This window comes from Marmota monax, unplaced genomic scaffold (assembly GCF_021218885.2).
Source record: "Marmota monax isolate L192 unplaced genomic scaffold, Marmota_monax_Labrador192_F-V1.1 WCK01_AAM20220418_F8-fsc00118, whole genome shotgun sequence".
NCBI lineage: Eukaryota > Metazoa > Chordata > Mammalia > Rodentia > Sciuridae > Marmota > Marmota monax.
Genome location: NW_026695231.1, coordinates 1,872,111 through 1,890,323, shown reverse-complemented (window position 1 = coordinate 1,890,323; position 18,213 = coordinate 1,872,111). Strand labels below are relative to the sequence as shown.

Sequence of the window (18,213 nt, the reverse complement as noted above, 5' to 3'; positions counted from 1 at the left end):
CATACATATATACCACACAAAGTGCCTTTGATTTCACAGCGTTTTAAAAATGGTCCCACATAATGTGTCCTCCTTATTAGTTTGTGCACATTCAGAAATGAGATTACCAGTAAAATAGTTTTGACCAGACGTTCTTACACATAAGCATTCTTTCTTTTTGCTGGGACTCAACTAGTTAGAGGAGTCATGGATTCTAAGGCTGTAATGACGAGGTCAGGGCAGAGCCAGATCTACTGAACTCAAGAGTGGTGAGTGGCCCCAGCTCACCACAATTGGCTTTTCTACATCTGTGAGGAATTGGTCTGTAAAAGCCAGTGGAAGCATTTGTTATATACATCATTATGTAGTCACTTGATGTGAGCAGGAAGTAAAATTATTGATTGGATAGTGAAACCTGTAAAATGTTTATGAATTAATCAGATGAAAGACTGCATGAGGGCAGGGTAGAAGTTTTTTTCTATCTTAAGTTGATTAAGAAGGGTTTTCAAATAATTCTCAGTGTTTACCCTTTGATTTGAGTCTAGGTTAGATTTTTCCCACCCAAGACTGACATGTTTGCCTTTGCCCTGTACAGTGGACCCAACCACAAAGAAGTGAGGGCTGGGCTGGGGTGTGTAGAGAGCCCAGGCCTTCTCCCAATTAGGCTGATATGTCACGGTTTCTGTGATATTGCCGGTAGAACCAGCCATCGTTAGGTCTTAGCAGTGATCGCCTGTCTCTGGGAAAGCTGAGCTTTGGGGTCATCTCTGAGTTCTCTGGATTGAGATGTTGCAGTTGATTTGAAAGAGAGAGTGACAGTTACCAGGAGTGTTTGCCAGGAAGGTGTGTTAGAGAGGTGACTTTGTTGTAGGAATGTGGTCAGAGGAAGTGGTGTCCCGGGACGTGACCATCAAGAGTGAGGAGATTTCTACATGTTTAGGTCATTCTAAATGTGTGATTTTATTGGCAAGAAAACAACACACTGTTTTAGCTACTGGTCTGAGGTTGGTGTCATGTATGGGAACATTCTCTTTGTATTTTTTTTTTGGTTTGGGAATATAGTTCAGTTTGGAAAGTTGCATTTAAATTGATTTTTAAGAGTCACCGACCTGGGAGGTGAAGTATGGCTCTGAAAAGCTTTATCCCATCCTTTAGCAGAATTCCAAATTATATGACATATTTGTAATCTGCCCTACCAAAATTTTGCATTTAAAAGATGACTAGTGGTCAACCTGGGCAAGTTAGCAAGACCCTGTCTCAAAAAAAAAAAAAAAAAAAAAAAAATTAAAGGGTTGGGGATGTAGCTCAGTAGTAGAGTGCCCTTGTGTTCAATCCCTAGTACTATGCAAAAAAAAAAAAAAAAGTTGATGTGTTTCTAGAATTTTCAGCAATGCATACGTATTTTGAGTGTGTTGAGTATAGTTTCTGCTGTCACAGTGTCATGTGTGTCCAGGTGTAGAGAGCTTTTTCATTCTTGGTCTCTGTTATGAAGAACTGGTTCATATCACTAGTTTATCCTGTTGGCCTAAAAGCAAGTGATTTGATGAGAATGTTCTCAATCTCAAAATAAATGGGATGTGGCACCTGCTACATCAAACAAAGACAAACACAGGCTGAGGTCACTTTCCATCTTTTATAGATGACTTTTGTCAACATCACCTGTGTATCCTGCTGTGTACACAAGGGTTTGCATCCAGGGACGTCTTTTGTGGGAATACATTCCAAGTATGTGTTTTTGAGTTTGTCTGTTCCTCTCTTCCCATGAACAGATATCAGTATTACCTGCAAGTCAAAAAAGATGTGCTTGAAGGCCGGTTGCGGTGTACCTTGGAACAGGTGATTCGACTGGCTGGCTTAGCTGTGCAAGGTAAGATGTAGTCACCACCAGCGTGTGAAATTCTATTTTCTGTTGGATTTATGGTGTTGGTGTCTTCTTAGTGTGAAAAGATACACTGACCTAAATGATCCCTCATTAATACTCCCTTCTCATTTCAAGAGGTCTTACGTTAATAAGAAGAAGAACTAGTGATTTTTGATGGCAGGACAGTTTCTGTCTCAAAACTGTTTGCAAACTGCTCTTGCTTATTTCATTATAGTTTTATTCCAAGAAATAGTAGCTTTAAAGCTGTGTTTTAGAGTTGATGGGACTTTCCGCTGCACAATGTGGTTGTATTCTGTGGCTTAAAGGACTGTGTTATTGTCACAGCAACTTCCAGTGTATTAGCCTTAATCATTGTCATATGATTTATTCTAATATAGTTAAAGAGAGAAACTTAAAATCCAAGTTGGTAATGTGAAATAACCAACTTCTCTTGGAATAAATTTATCTTCAACCTATCTTATTTAGATTTATCAGACAGCTATTTTTTTTTACCTTCTCTACATTGTTATGTGTCAATTCTTTTAAAATACATTTTATTATATTAGTAGTTTAATTTTTTTAGTCATATTGAAAACAAGAAGCTGGTAAATACAATTTTTGAAAGGAGAACTAATTTCCCTTTCAATCCTCCTTTTCCCTAAAAATCAGCTGGTGTCCAAGTATAACCCTGCCAACAGCCAAGTTCTCGCTGTGTGGACTGTTGATTTAGAAGCCGTGAACTGAACTTCCCAAACTTTGAACTGAAGTTGAACCTTTTGGTTTCCAAATGTCTAGAGAAAGTGGCCTTTCCCTGACCTCTTTCATATCAGTGACATAGCCATTTCTGTTAGACATAAATTTCCTACAGAGTTAGCTTCTGTTATTACTCTTTGGATGAAAATGCCCCAAATATGTTGTATTACACCTGTCTACATAGAGCCTGGAAGGGGAAGAAAGAATGGCCAGTAATGGTAGAAGGAGCAGTGGAAGCATCATTGAAATAATGGAGTAGGCACCCTTAATAGAGGGAGGAGTGAGTAGATCCTGGGGATTCTTACTGGGTTTTTAGAAAGATGCATCATCCAAAATATAAGTTGGGAAGGAAGGTGATAACTGATGATTGATCTTCAAAATAGGCAGAACAGATCATGTGCTACATTTGTCGATGGCTCTTTGGTATTTCAGCAACTTTGTTGTGTTGACCTTCTGTATATCTGTGTATTCTTTTATTCTGCATCTGTTGTTAAATATAATCTTAAATATATCTGAGTCCATTTCTATTGGCTGCTAAGTCTTTTACATGAAATCAAGATTTCACGCAGGTTTGGTTTTTGTGAGAGTGAGTGAGATAAGGAGCAAGACATACGTTCCTATGTTGATGTTTATGGCATAGGCTGTGCATGTTCGTTTTGCATGTGCTCCAATATACCACTGAGAGATAAAAACATGACAGAACAGAATTTCTGACATCTTGTAACATGCAAAGTTGTTTAGGAGGTGTAAAGATTTTCTGAGGTTGCTTGCCAAGGGTGATCTGCAGTGGGAATTTCCAGCTGCAAATACATGATCAGATGAAGATACATTTAGCTCTGTGGTTCTCCAAATGAACCTTGATTTAAAAAGTCCCCTTGGTAGATAGCCTAAAGATATGAACTGAGGCACATTTAACAGATAAATATAGTTCTTTCTTTTTAAAAAATAACTTTTATTTATTTCTGTATGTATGTACATACATACATGTTTATGAGGTGCTGAGGATCAAACCCAGTGCCTCACACATGCTAGGCAAATGCTGTACCACAGAGCCACAACCCCAGCCTATAGATTTGTTTTTAAATATTTAAATAACCTTTTAGGAATAGCTTTCACTATATATATTTTTTAAATTGTGCAGTGGTGCTCATGTGCTGATATTTAGAGTTGTTAGGTAAATGTAGTTACTATATCAAGCACCTCCTGGCACTATTTTCATTTAATAGTGGTGCAGAAAAAGGATACAGTAGGAAGAATAAATATGGTGACAAGTTTGCAGTGTTTTATTCCATCTTTAATTTCACATAATAACTACTCCCCTCTCCCCCATCTTCTTCTCAGCTGATTTTGGAGATTATAATCAGTTTGATTCTCAAGATTTCCTCCGAGAGTATGTGCTATTTCCTATGGTAAGTGCATTTTCTTTTCTTCTTGCTTAATTTTCTACCTCCTTTGGGCATTTAATTCTTGCCTTTGAAAAGAGAATTCTTTCCTTAGAGAATTGGGCCTATACATGTTTTCAGGGGAGGAAAGCCTATGCATTAATAAAAGAGGGAGAAGGTCTATAAAACACATTGAGACACTAAAGTCATCCTTTTTGCCTCAAGACACTCCCTAATTTCTTTTTCAGATAGTTCCTTGTTGCTGTTTAGAAATACCACTGATTTTTGTATATCGATACTATAACCTGCAATTTTCCTGAATTCGTTTATCAATTCTAACAGATTTTTGGTGGAAGCTTTATATAAATTATATAGTCACTAAATCGAGACACTTTTTTTCCTATTTGGATGAATCTATTTATTTATTTTCTTGACTGATTGTTCTCATCTGGGCTTCCAGGACTATGGTGAATAGAAATGGTGAGAGTGGGCAGAAACCAGTCACATATAGAGTAGCCTAAAACCAACCGACAGACAGTCAAACTTAGGGATTCATTTACTTAAGAAGCTGAAAGATTTATGTACTGAAAACTATCAAACATTGATGAAAGAAATTAAAGGTAGCAAATAGAATGATATAATATGTTCATAGATCAGAAGAATCAATACTGTTTACATGTTCATATTACCCAAAGCAATCTACAGATTTAATGCAATCCTTATCAAATTTTCAGTGTCATTGTTAAAAGAAATAGAAAATTATCCTAAAATTTATATGGAACTACAAAAGAGACCCTGAGAGCCAAAGCATTGTTGAGCAAAATGAACAAAGTTGGAGGTACTAAGCTACCTGACTTCAAACTATATTACCAAGCTATAGTCATTAAAGCAACATGGTCCTGGCAGAATAATAGACACATTGACCATTGGAATAGATTAGAGAGCCCAGAAGTAAATCCACACATCTGTGATCAATTGAGTTTTGACACAGGGGGCCAAAACATACATGGGATAAGGACAATTTCTCCAATCCATGGTGTTGAGAAAGCTGGCAATCTACATGGAAAGGAATGAAACCGGGCCCTTATCTCACCCCTTACACGAGAATCAGCTCCAGATGGATGACAGACTTGGTGTATGATGAGAAACTGGAGAACTGCTCAAAGAAAACAGGAAAAGCTACAGGACATTGGTCCGGGCAACGATTTCTTGTATACGACCCCCCGATTATATAGGCAGCAAAAGCCCAAATAAACAAATCGATTGTAACAAGCCTGGAAGCTTTTGCCACAGCAAAGGAAATAATTAACAGAGCAAAGAGACAATTCACAGACTGGGAGAAAGTGTTTACAAATCATTCATCAGATAAGGGGGTCATATTTAAAATACACAAGAAACTTCCAACTACTCAATAGCAAGAAAATCCCGTTAAAAAACAAACGGGCAACAGGCCTGAATAGACATTTCTTAAAAGAAGACATACAAATTCAGAAAATGCAGACTAAAACCACAACGAGATGTCAGCTACCACCTGTTAGGGTGACTGTTGTCAAAAAGAAGAAAGAGAACAAGTGTTGGTGAAGATGTGGAAAAAAGGAGAGCCCTGTATACAGTTGGTGGTGATGTAAGTTAGTACCACCATAGGGAACGCAGTGTGGAAGTTCCTCCAGAAAAACTAAAATAGAATTATCATGTGACCCAGCAATCCCACCTTTGATTATAAATTCAGAAGAATTGAATCAGTGTGTGGAGGAGATCTCTGTACTGCAATCACTACTGCTGCATCATCCACAATAGCCAAGATATAGAAACACCCTAAATTCCCCAAAATGGAGCAATCAATTTAAGAAGTGGGGTTTATATACACAATGGAACACTATACAACCTTAAAAAGAACAAAATCCTGTCACTTACAATAATGTGGATAAGTCTAGAGGATATTATTGTAGGTAAAATAAGCCAGGCACAGAAAGATGAGTGCTGCAAGGTCTCATTTCTGTGTGGAATCTAAAAATTCAAACTCATAAAGGTAAAGAGTAGAATGGTGGTTACCAGAGGTGAAGGGGCAGGAAGGGAAAGGGAAAATGTGGATGAACGGGTGCAAAGTTTTATTTAGACAGGAGGGACAAGCTGTGGTCATGGATTTCACAGCATGGTGACTACACTCAATAATTATGTATATTTCAAAATCACCGAAGGAGTAGATTTTAAATGGGCTCATCACAAAGAAATGAGATGGGTGGGGCAAGAGATAGGTTAATTAGCCTGATTGGCTTGTTCCAACAATGTATATATGATCAAAATATCACATTGTAGCTGATCATGGTAGACTCACTCTTGTAATCCCAGCTACTCTGGAGGCTGAGGCAGGAGGATTGCAAGTTTGAGGCCAACCTGGGTAACTTAGTGAGACCCTGTCTCAAAAATAGAAGAGCTCAGGGGTGCAGTTCAGTGGTAGGGCACTACTATTACTTAAGAAAAAAATAAAAAAGAAAAGAAGAAAAATCACATTGTGTCTCATAAATATATAAGATTTTTGTCAATAATTTTTTTTTTTTTCAAAGGTGCTTCTTTGTCAAGCGCTCCTCATTTACTCATTACCCTCCAGCAAGCTGGCGGTCTGGTTTTCCTTTCTGGGTTGTTCCCACCCCAGAGCCTATGTACCTGGGTTTCCTCTACTTGGAAATGATCTGCCCCCAATCTTTACATCACTGAGGTCCAATTCAAACACCACCTTTTCAGAGAGGACTTCCTTTTCCTTTATCACCTGCTGTCGATATACCCTAATCATTAGCCACTTTCTGGACTTCACAGCTCTTTCCGTTTTTGAAGTAAGAGTGAGACTGGATTTTAACCCCCAGGGATTTTTGTTGGTTGCTTGGTTGGTTGGCTCTGGGGTAAATGTGAGGAATTTTTGTGAGAGAGGATGAAAACATCTGCAAAGCCCATTTTAGGGAAGAGCTATAACCAGCCTGACATGCTGGCTCTGAATTTAGAAATCATGATTATTCACCACTTAAAAAAAAAATCAATTGTTTTGCCCAAAACACTGACCTGGGTAACTAACACCCAGGGCATGAAATGCTACAAGAAATGGTGCGTATTCTCAGGAGGCTCCAGTGTGGTTGGGTAAAAAGGAAGTTTGCAAAATCAGACTGTGAAGCCAAGTATAAGAAAGTGCGATGGGCATTTTACGTGGGGAGAGGACAGTGTGCTTAGGAAGGCTTAGAGATGAATGGAGTGTGGGCTATTTTCTTAAAGGGTAGCAGGATTGTAAGAGGGGGAGGGGGAAGGAGCAAGGAATGACCTAGACAGAGGGGAGGGAAGAGGTGAGGTGCCTGGAGTATTTGGGAAAGAGTCAAGTGGATAGTGTGACTGTAGCTTGGTGGTGTTTGGGGGGAATCCTGGTGTATGAAACTGAAAACTTCAGAGAAGGCGGAATGCCTGAGCTTTTTCCAGAGCTTCACAGACTCTACACTTTGAAAACTGCTGGCTTAAGCAGTGAGACCATTTGTGGGAGGAAGTCAGCTGGGAGTCTGTTGTGGTGGTCTGGAGAAGAGATCTAATTTAGGTGGCTAGCAGCGAGATGAAAACAAGGAAGCAAAGCAGGAGATATTTTGGAAGCAAAATAGGCAAAATTTGGAGTCTTATCAGCTATGACAGACAGGAGAAAGTGGAGAGTCTGGTGACAAAGGTTTTAAGGTCTTTAATTTTTTTTTGTTTTGTTTTTTGGAAAATGAATTTATTTTTTATACTTCTGTGTGTGTTAGCTCAGTGATCACAACAAACATGAAGCAGCCTCGGTGGCATTTGTCTAATGGATGGTCTGTGGGGTCCCAATAATTATTTTCTCCCAGAAGTTTTTCCTTAAACTTCATATTGACTCTCAACCATGATTCTTTGTCTTGTCTGTGGCTTTGACTTGAACATGACCCTTTCCAAGGAGTGACTTGCCAACTAGCATGCATGAAGTTTTCTACCCCAACCACAGGGACCTTCTCCAATCAAATCCTCTGTCCACATATAATGTCTCATTTTCACTTAAAATTGGGTCTTCAAAAACCACCTTCCTGAGAACCAGCTGTGCGGGGTGCAGGGCCATCAGCTTATTCACCTTCTCCGAAACCTATGTGTGGGGTCTGCTGTCCTCACCTGGGTCTGGCAGAACCATTTCCAACCAAGGTGGTGAAATCAGGGGGTTTTAAGAGCATATTCTTGCGGAAATGAAGTGCTGTATGAACTCAACCTTTTGAGAAGCAGGCCAAAGGGAGGCCACTCCAGGCCCCCAAGCTCACAGACTGCTGCCACTGCATGCAGAGACAATAGGCACCTGATGGGGACCATCAAAGCCCAGGTTACTGCCATCTTCTCACAGCTGAGGCCAGAGGTGGGATGGGTTTTAAGTTTTGAGTCACTAGAGTAAGACTGGTGTTACTATCCATCTTAGTATATGAGTACAACTGCATTGGTCCAAAGCGTACCTTGTTCTTAGATGTTAGGAAAATACTGCAGATCTCTATCTTTTCAAGAATAACTCTATTCTTCTTCCCTCTAAGGAAACAGCAGTAATATCTTTATGCCTACTTTTATTAATGTATTAATAATTCTACCCATTCTATCAACTTCCATTCAAAGAGATTAGCAGTTACTTAGCAGACAAGTTCTTCATAGGATTTAATGTCAGTATGCTTAAATGAACCTCTGATATTGCAGAAGTTCACTGGGATATTTATCATCATGCTTGATGTGAGCTCAGATTTTAAGAGTGTCAGTTTTATGTCAGACGAAGTAGTTGATCATGGAGGGTTGAGCATTTTCTACATTTTTTCACCCCAATCTTATTAAAAGACGTACTCGCATTATCTGAAGGAAGAGACCAGGTTAGGTTGCCAGAGTTTGCAAAAGTAATTGCCAGCATGAGATTGATGAGTTTGTAAGATGCCTTGACAGGTGTTAGGAAGCAGTCAAGAGAGTAAGTTTTGTTGTTTTGTGCACCATGCTTCCTTTTGGAGATTCATTCCTTACTGGGCTCTGAGCAGATCATCTACTGAAACAGCCTGGACTCCACACATCTCACCAGTGGGCAGACAGATCCTGACATTAGTATTTTGGGGTTCTAAAATAGCTTTCTTCTGGATGGGAGCTGCTAGCTCCTGGTGCATATTTATATTCAAATTTAAAGTTAAATAAAGTTAAAAATCAGCTCCTTGGTAGCATTGGCTGCCTAGTGGCTAACTGTGTTGGAAAGCTCAGATATGAACATTCTCACCATCCCACACAGTCCTGTTGAACAGTGCCCAAGATGATGTGGCACAAACTGATTGTCGTCAGAGTATATGTCTGAGTTGCAAATGTTCCCAGGCCTCTGCCTGTAGCCATCTTCTTTCATTGCTCCCTGCACGTCCCCACCCTGCCCCACCATGTTGGGTCCTGTGTCCTGCGTGCACTGCGGTCGGCGGTCAGAAATTTCTCAGCAGAGTTGCCAAGCCGTGCTGTGCCCGCATCCTGACTGAGCCACTCACAGCCCACCTTGGGCACGGTAGCCTTCTAAGTCTCATTTTCCTCATCTAAAATGAAACTAAACAGGGCTGAGACTGTAGCTCAGTGGTAAAGTGCTTGCCTTGCATGTATGAGGCCCTGGGTTCAATCCTCAGCACCACATAAAAAACAAATTAAAAAAAACAGATATTGTGTGTTCATCTACAATTAAATAAATATTTTAAAAAGATATAATAAAATAAAATGAAGCTAACAAAGCTAATCCCTTTGTGAACATTCAAAGAAAAAAAATGTACGTGAAGTATCTAATTTGGCACAGGTGAAATTCCCAGTAACTGTGTGTTCAGTTGTCCTGTCATTGTTAGCATAATTCTTGTATCTTTATATCTTTATGTAGGCAAACATAAGGATGTTAAAGAGTGCGCTTTCCAGGTAAAATCACTGTGTGCATTGTGTGTGTGTGTGTGTCTGTGTGTGTGTGTGTGATACCGGGCATTGAAGCCAGGAGTACTCTGTCACTGAGCCATATCCCCAGCCATTTTTATTTTGAGACAAGGTCTCGTTGAGCTGCCCAGGCTGGCCTGGAACTTGTGCTCCTCCTGCCTCAGGTGCCAAAGTACCTGGGATGATAGGCACTTGCCCCTGTGCCTGGCACTGTTTGCATTTTGAAATGTGAGCCGAGGACAGGCAGAAGGTACAAATGATCACTAACCAGCTTTGCATAATCAAAAACTCTTGTCTCATAGTATGAAACTTACACTCTAAGTAGTGCGTTCACTGATCATTTATTGATCATTGTCTCTGTATGGAGAACTTATAAGTTGTCACTCTGGAAAAGCACTGTGACAGACTCCGTAAGTGATATAAAGAGGAATCATTGCCCTTGAGGGGCCTAAATTCTAATAGAGGGAGACAAGAATAAGGAATGGGTACACAAATGACTGTGTTAGAAACGTAGCAGGGAGAATGTAAGAGACGCACAGACAGGTCTGGGGTGAGAGAGGCTACTTCCAGCGGGGGAAGCAGGAAAGCCCTGTGGAGGGCAAGGATTGCTGAGACGGGGATGTGAAGGACAATGTGACATTTCACACGCTGTGGTGGCACTGGATGGTTCTTCCAAAAAAGGGTAGACATGAGCATGAACAGAGATCTAAAAGCAGTTTGTATTCGAACACGAGGTGGCCTGAGGCCCTAAACCCTTGGGGGAGGAGATCTAGAAGGAAAGGCTGGGTCATGTTGAAGAATGGTGCCATAGCAGGGCTCAGCTGTTGACCTAATTGAGGAGGCAGTGGGGAGCCATGGAAGGTTGTAAACTTTCTGCTTGATTCCACCAGAGCTTTCAAAGAGAAAAATGCATTCCTTTGGTGGGGGAGGGAAGATAGGATGAATAGCTGTGTTTGATCTTACAAAGTTACTGAATTTGTCAAATGGCATTTCTTCAGCAGAAAAAGAACAAAGTTAAGTACACAGGCGCTCCACAGGTGTGCAGCTGCGTAAGGCACTCACTCTGCCGTCTCTCATTCACCCAGGGCCACTCTCGCACATTTCTCTGGTGGGGCACAGGCCTCAGGGAGGCCCCAAGCGCAGGTGGAGGCAGTGGAGTACAATAGCAGAGGGGTTCCTTTGGGCTTTTTCTTTTATAAAACTAGGAAGTGGAGGTTTAATGGAACCTTTTTTGATCTTCACTTACCCCTGGTTTATTCTGTTGCCACATATCTTTCACTGGCTTTTCAAAATTAATATCATATTGGAGACGAAAACTTGATACTGAGATACACACACACAGCTAAGTTTCTAAGCCTTGTGATATCTTTGTTCGTCCACGACGTAAAGCTAAAAGCATTGAGCTCATTTCTCATTGTGGACTCAACTCAGTGGAAAGGCTAAGCAGGAAACAACAAGCTAATCAGTAGGTGTGAAAAATAAGAGCTCTGCTGGGTTCCCTCTGTGTTCTCTAAGGACTCTCTCGTGGGCTCTGGACTTTGCAGAATATGCAGAGCTATAAAATTTCCAGGATATATTTACATCCTCATTTCCCACTTTTAAAAATATCATTTTTTTCACACTTCAGTGTTTTGAGATGGAATATTTCTTACAGTTTGAAGTGTATGTTTTGGGGGGTGGTGTTTCATCCACGAACAGTTGTTAAACGGGAGGTGAATCTCTATATAAATGGTAATTTAGAAAGAAGGGTATGAGGCAGTTTATATGATCTCTGCCCAAATATGAGCCCCACTCTGTATCTCCAATGTCATGAGCCTCAGGGTGCCCTCATCAGGATTCAGCTGAGTCCCTTCTGCCCTCTCCTCCAGAGCTTAGAGGAAGAAGGAGCACACCTGTGCCCTTTGTGGTGCTCACCAGCATGGATCCCATGTGGTTGAGACACTGACTGGTTGGCTCCATGCCTGTTGTCTTACAGAATGCTCTTGAGACTTTTCAGCCATCATGACTGCTTCCCTCCTGTGACTGCCCAGTAACAGTGCAATCAGCTGGCTCTGCCTTCATGTGGTCTGAATAAGTCTGTGGTATTTTAGAAGTGGACACACAGATCTGCACCAGTGCCTACCTGAGTTCACCTTTTGAAAGGATGGTGGCTTAGAAACTCACTGGTCTGCACTCTTATTATTAAAACTACATAAGTATATACCAAGCGATTCTGATGAAAGTACATTTGAGAGACAGACAGATAGGGAAAAAAGTAAATGAAGAATTATTCCTGAGTCTTAGAGAATTTAGATGGTAATCCAAATGACACCTTGAAATAACCTAAGTTATAGTGGAAAGCCATTTCACAACAGTAGGAATCACAGCTCAGTCCTAAACATTATAGGCCTTGCTTTTGCAGGAGTAAAGGAGAGATTGAGAAAGTAAGGCTAGTTAGGTGATATTCTAAAACAGGGAATTTTTTTAAAAAAAAAGTTTTATTAATTGCTACATTATAATTATTCCTAATAGTGGAATTTATTGTGACTTTTATTGTGACACTTGTACACATAACATAATTTGGTCCATTTCATTCCCCTGTACCTCTGTTATCCCTTTCCTCTTCCCCACCCCCATTCCTTTCCTCTAATCTACTGGTTTCCCTTCTGTTTTCGTAAGATGCATTTTTCTCCTTTAGCTTCTACATATGAGGGAAAACATGCTACTCTTGGCTTTCTGAGTCTGACTTATTTCACTTAACACGATGTTCTCCCATTCCATCTATTTTTCTCCTAATAATATAATTTTGTTCTTTATAGCAAAGACACTATTATATATATACCACATTTTCTTTACTCATTTATCTGTTAGGCTGTTTCCATAGCTTGGCTATTGTGAATTGTGCTGCTGTATACACGGGTATGCATGTATGTACAGTATACTGACCTCAGTGCTTTTGGATAAATATTAAGCAATGGTATAACTGGTTTACACGGTGGTTCCATTCCTAGTCTTTGGAGGAACCTCCATATTGATTTCCGTAGTGATCGTACCATACACAATTCCACCAGCAGTGAACAAGTGTTTCTTTTCCCCTGCATCCTTGCCAGAATTTATTATTTGTATTCTTAATGTTTGCCATTCTAATCAGGGTGCCATGAAATCTCATTGTTGTTTTGATTTACATTTCCCTGATAGCTAAGAATATTGAACATTTCTTTAAATATATTTGTTGGCCATTTTTATTTCTTTGAGAAATGTCCATTTAGTTCATTTGCCCATTTATTTTTATCAGGAATTGAACTCATGGGCACTCAACCATTTAGCCACATCCCCAGCCCTACTTTGAATTTAATTTAGAGACAGGGTTTCAACTCGCTGTTGTTGAGGCTGGCTTTGACCTTGAGATTCTCCTGCCTCAGCCTTCCAAGCCACTGGCATTACAGACATGCGGCACCTCGCCTGGCCATTTGCCCATTTTTTGATTGGGTTATTTTGTTTTTTGGTGTCAAGTTATTGGGTTCTTTTAATATTCTGGATTTTAATCCTCTCTCTGAAGAATAACTGGCAAAGATTTTCTACCATTCTGTAGGCATTGTCTTCATGTTCTTGTTTCCTTTTTCAGTGTGCAGAAGATTTTTAATTCAATGCTATCCCATTTATTAATTCTTGGCATTATTTCCTGAGCTTTAGGAGTCCACTATTGAGAAAGGACATCACTGCCTGTGCCTATATGTTGGAGTGTTGCTTTAAAATAGGGAACTTTTATGGTTTGCAAGCAAAATGACCATTGCTCATACCCTCTGGACCTGTTTTCTACTTCTCTAGGATTTGGCCCTGGAAGAGGCTGTTCTAGAAGAGCTGACCCAGAAAGTGGCCCAAGAACATAAAGCTCACAGGTGAGGAGGCAGAGGGCCCAGGGCTCCCCAGCCAGCAGACACCCACTGACAACAGACAGGGCACCTTCATCTCCCGACCCCACTCCTGGCCTTGGTCAGCATGGTCTGCTTCTTCTACTGTGTGACTCAACTCTGAACTTTCCTGAGGTCTTGAAAACCCCTCCTCCCCCCTCCTGTTCTTCTTTGTTCCTTTTCCTTCCTTCCTTCCTCCTTTCATTCCTTCCCTTCTTTGTTCTTTCCTTCTCCTCCCTTTCTCCTCCTCCTTTGCTCTCTTCTTCACCTCCTTGCTTCCGCCTCCTCTTCCTTCTCCTTCTCTTCCTCCTCCCCCTTCTCACCGAAATTCCACATAGAGGTGGAGTCGTTACCCATCAACGTTCCTCTCTTTGAACCTCCTCAAAATCTGTTGCCACATGGGTGGGGAAAAGCCCAGCGCTGCCTGCTCTGAGCATGGAGCCAAGTGCCGGGCTGGGTGGGAAGGTGAAGATCAAGAGGGAAGAGGAGGGAGACTGACTTCACTGAGTGTTTGGTAACAGGGTTCCTTGGAGCTGTCTGTGCTGGACCAGTAGACAACAGACATTTTTTCCATCCAACCTTGAAAACTCTGAGAACCCAGGCAGTATTATATCTTGGCCTCTTGGCTCCCCAAATATCACCCTCAAGTAAATCATAATAAACCCTAAAAAAAAATTTTTTTTCCTTTTAAGTAGAAATTTTTCCAACTTGGTGGGGAGACCTTGTTTTTAAAGCAAGGAATATTATTCACAGGGATGTCTGGAATAATTATTTAGTGTTTTCAGGTCTGTGACTCTTAATTAAATACTTTACCCACCTTCTTATTGTCCCTGTTGAGTAAAAGGCTACCAGGGGTTGTGTTAATGAATCACCAGTAATGTACCGTACCCTTACAGTTGGGTGATGATTGCTCTTCCCAGAAACTAGAGCTAAACCACAGCTCTGGAATTTGCCATCAGGAAGGTAGGAAGTTCCACTGACTTTGTGGCCCTTCACTATTTCCTCCTTTAATGCTATTTTCATTGTAGCGGAGTCCTGCCAGCAGAAGCTGAGCTAATGTACATCAATGAAGTGGAACGTCTGGATGGATTTGGACAGGAAATCTTCCCTGTGAAGGTAGCGTGTCACGCCCCATTCTTGCCTTTTCAGAACTGTGCAGGCATTTGGAAAAACCAGTGTTGATAGCAGTGGACCAGCATGGCTTGTCCTTCTTGTTGCTACATGGCATTAATTGGCAAGTCCCCTTTACTTTTGGTAAAGCAAATACTTATTCTTAGCTAAGAGATTTTGAAGATTTCCATGGTCAGCAGAATACCTCATTTGTCAAGACAACCATCTGAGTATCATGCGTCAGCTTATCAGGCTCCTGGAAGGTACTGAGACTGTATTTAGTCTCAGTGGGACAAGTAGCTCATGTCATGTGTGTATCGACAGAGACTCTGGCTAATAGTTTTCTTCCCTGTGCCTGTTGCTTTTCCTTGAATGAATATAGGGATAATTGTCAGTGAACTAGAATAAAACATTTCCTATATGGGGTGCGTTTTATTTCTCCAGCTCTGCAGAGCTCTCCATTGTGGGTTTCCAGCCCTTTTGGTGCTTTGTGGAAACTATACCTAGAAAATAGCACATCGCATCCTCTGCAACAGATCCATGTCCTCAAGTGGGTGTGGTCAGGGTTCATGGTGCATGGTCACTTATAGAGCTAAGCCTGTAATCCACACTCATTTTCCTCTCTCTTCTGACCGACTTTTCAAAAAATGGAGTTCTATCAACTGGCACATTCCAGCAATTTGGGAGACGCCTGCAATTCCGGCACAAACATTTCACTCCAGACTGGCTCCACTGGCTGTTTTATATGTGTTCTATTCCCCCTCTGTTGCACGTTTGCAATTTGCCTTAATGAGAACTGCCCATGTGCATCAAGTAGAATCGAGCAGGGTGGTCGCAGCTTGTGAAAAGGGCTAAATGGCTCTTTTTTAGATTTGTTTAATTTTCTTTTGCTTCTCTAAATGGCTGCCCTTCGTAGGGTTGTAATCCATTTTCCTTGTGATAATGCCTTATGAAGCCATCTGCATCCCACTTACATTTCAGCAGCCCATATAGAGTCATGATATTTTGGGTCATTCAGAAATCAGTAAACTTTTCTCCATTGCTAGAAAACTGACTTCTCAGTGCTTGGAAGTTGGGAGTTTTGTTGTTGCAGTCATTTTCTTGTTTGTTTTTAGTAATTCTGAACTGTGGGACAGAGACACAGTGGAGGTAGTAGTGTTGAAATCCACTGTGCGGGCTTCTGTGCTCTTTTTAATAGATTCTTTAGTGGAACCAAAAGGGACAGTTGGCCTTCTTCTGACTCATTGTCAGGTGGGTATAACTCGGCTGCTCCACTGGGTTTTCCCCCACATGACTGTCCATGACTGAGGTGACCACCTACAGATCACATGATACCTAGTAACCCAAGATGGTGGGTGGGAACAGCAAGACCAGTGGGGTTGGTGATGTAATGATCCCTGAAATCAGTTTTTTTTTTTTTAAATATTCTTAAGTTTTAGGTGGACACAGTATCTTTATTTTACATTTATGTGGTGCTGAGGATTGAACCCATTGCTTTGTACATGCTAGGCGAGCACTTTACCACTGAGCCACAACCCTAGCCCTGAAATCAGTTTTAAAAGCAGACAGGAAAGTGTGCAGGGAAAGAGTGAGGGGTGCCATAGGCCCTTTTGGTTAATACAGGTCCGTTTAAAGTGAGAGAGAGAGAGAGAATTTTTAAATATTTATTTTTTAGTTTCCAGCAGACACAACATCTTTGTTTGTATGTGGTGCTAAGGATCGAACCTGGGCCGCATGCATGCCAGGCGAGCGTGCTACCGCTTGAGCCACATCCCCAGCCCAAATAATACAGGTCCTTAGCACCCAAAGAAGTTGAAAGCGTGTCACACTACGTCCTGGGGAAGACACTTCTATTTAGTGTGGTCTTTTCCACATGAAGTTCCTGAAAACATTCCAGGGCTGGAAGGGTGCCAGTCCACTTCCTGACAGCTCTGCCCCTGCTTCTCCTCCACAAATAAAGGCGTAGCTGCTATCTGAGTGGCTCCTGTATTGTCACGGCATTGACCATGGAGAAGGGTGATTCTGGGCTGGCAAAGACAGAATCTGGATTTTCCAAGCTTTGTTCAGTTGGATGCAGAACTTTTATTTTTTATTTTTTGACTAGTACAACACCCCCAGCATTCTGGGGATGCATCCCTTCTGTGTATTTTCATCCCCTTCCCCATCCTGTAGCTGTTCTTCCCTTATCCCCATCATCACCAGACTCCAGTGTGGACCTATTGGAAAGGTGCCAGGGAAGTCTTTTGGTAGAATTTTTCCATCTCCTTCCATCCTGACTCCTGATCTTTTCCCACATGTATTTTTATTTACTATAACTTGCCTTTTAACTTTCTGTCATTACCAAGACAGTTCTTTCTTCCTCCCCAGTTTTTTCTCTCTTAACCCTCTTCCCTGCTTTTGCAACCAGTGGTTGTCTTACCTACTTGCTCTATCCCTGCTAGAGACTCCTATGCTAGCAAAGCTTTGGTGGGTAGGTTGAGACAGGATCACGAGAAGGGATTCTTTCTTCTTTGGGGCAAGTGTCCTTGGTCTAGTTGCACATGTCCCTTACTGTGCCCTAGAAACAGGACCTCCCCACCCACTGCAAGCAGGGGACTGAGTGACAGTTTATCTGCTAGATATTGAGCCTTGTTCCCATTCTACTCTCAGAGCCCTGGCAGCAAAAGTCTTCCTAGCAGGAGACTGGAAGCACCTGACTTCATCAAGAAACCAGACTGAAGATCAGATATTTGGGATTCCCCAACACAGGGTCCTCAGCTCACCTGATAGTCTTACACAGGCTCTTCCTGTGCTCACAAGTTCCCATCCAGGGTTAAGCATACCCTTGCCAGTGCAAAGCACCAGCATCACCCACTCTACATTCCTAATAGGAGTGGCAGAGGCTGACATGATGAGAATAAAGTGGCCCGTAAGAAGCAAAGAATCAGGGAGAAGAACCCCCTGTTTAGGGTACTACCTTCAAGGTCTCAGAATTAAAAAAAATATATCGTCTTAAAGGAATAGGGTGCTTATAAAAAGGAAAATTAGAAAACAAAAATTTAGAAAGTTAAAAACTCCGAAATTTATAATATTAGAAATGGAATACTTAATAGGTTGAAAAAGAAAATTGAGAAAAGCTCACCAGGAAATCCAAAGTAATAAATATTGGGAGACCAGAGATAAAAGAATTAGAGGACTTATCTAGGATGTCTAATGTCTGAATGATGCAAGTTCTAAAAACAGTTAACAGAGGAAAGGGAGGGAGTAATTTAAGAAAATAGCCCAGTGTTGAGGAACATGGTTCTCCATGGAAAGA

The 18,213-nt window shown here is 41.2% G+C and overlaps 1 protein-coding gene across 4 annotated transcripts in view; it reads left to right on the top strand.

Annotated features, from left to right (window-relative positions):
- The window catches only part of Ptpn14 (protein tyrosine phosphatase non-receptor type 14), a 180,619-nt gene that overhangs the window by 118,781 nt on the left and 43,625 nt on the right, over positions 1 to 18,213 (top strand). For all 4 annotated transcript variants that reach the window (XM_046438465.2, XM_058577047.1, XM_058577048.1 and 1 more), the window contains exons 4-7: positions 1,749 to 1,846; positions 3,935 to 4,002; positions 13,726 to 13,796; positions 14,837 to 14,924. In XM_046438465.2, the coding sequence (XP_046294421.1) occupies positions 1,749 to 1,846; positions 3,935 to 4,002; positions 13,726 to 13,796; positions 14,837 to 14,924 (325 nt within the window). The remainder of the gene's footprint in view (positions 1 to 1,748; positions 1,847 to 3,934; positions 4,003 to 13,725; positions 13,797 to 14,836; positions 14,925 to 18,213) is intronic.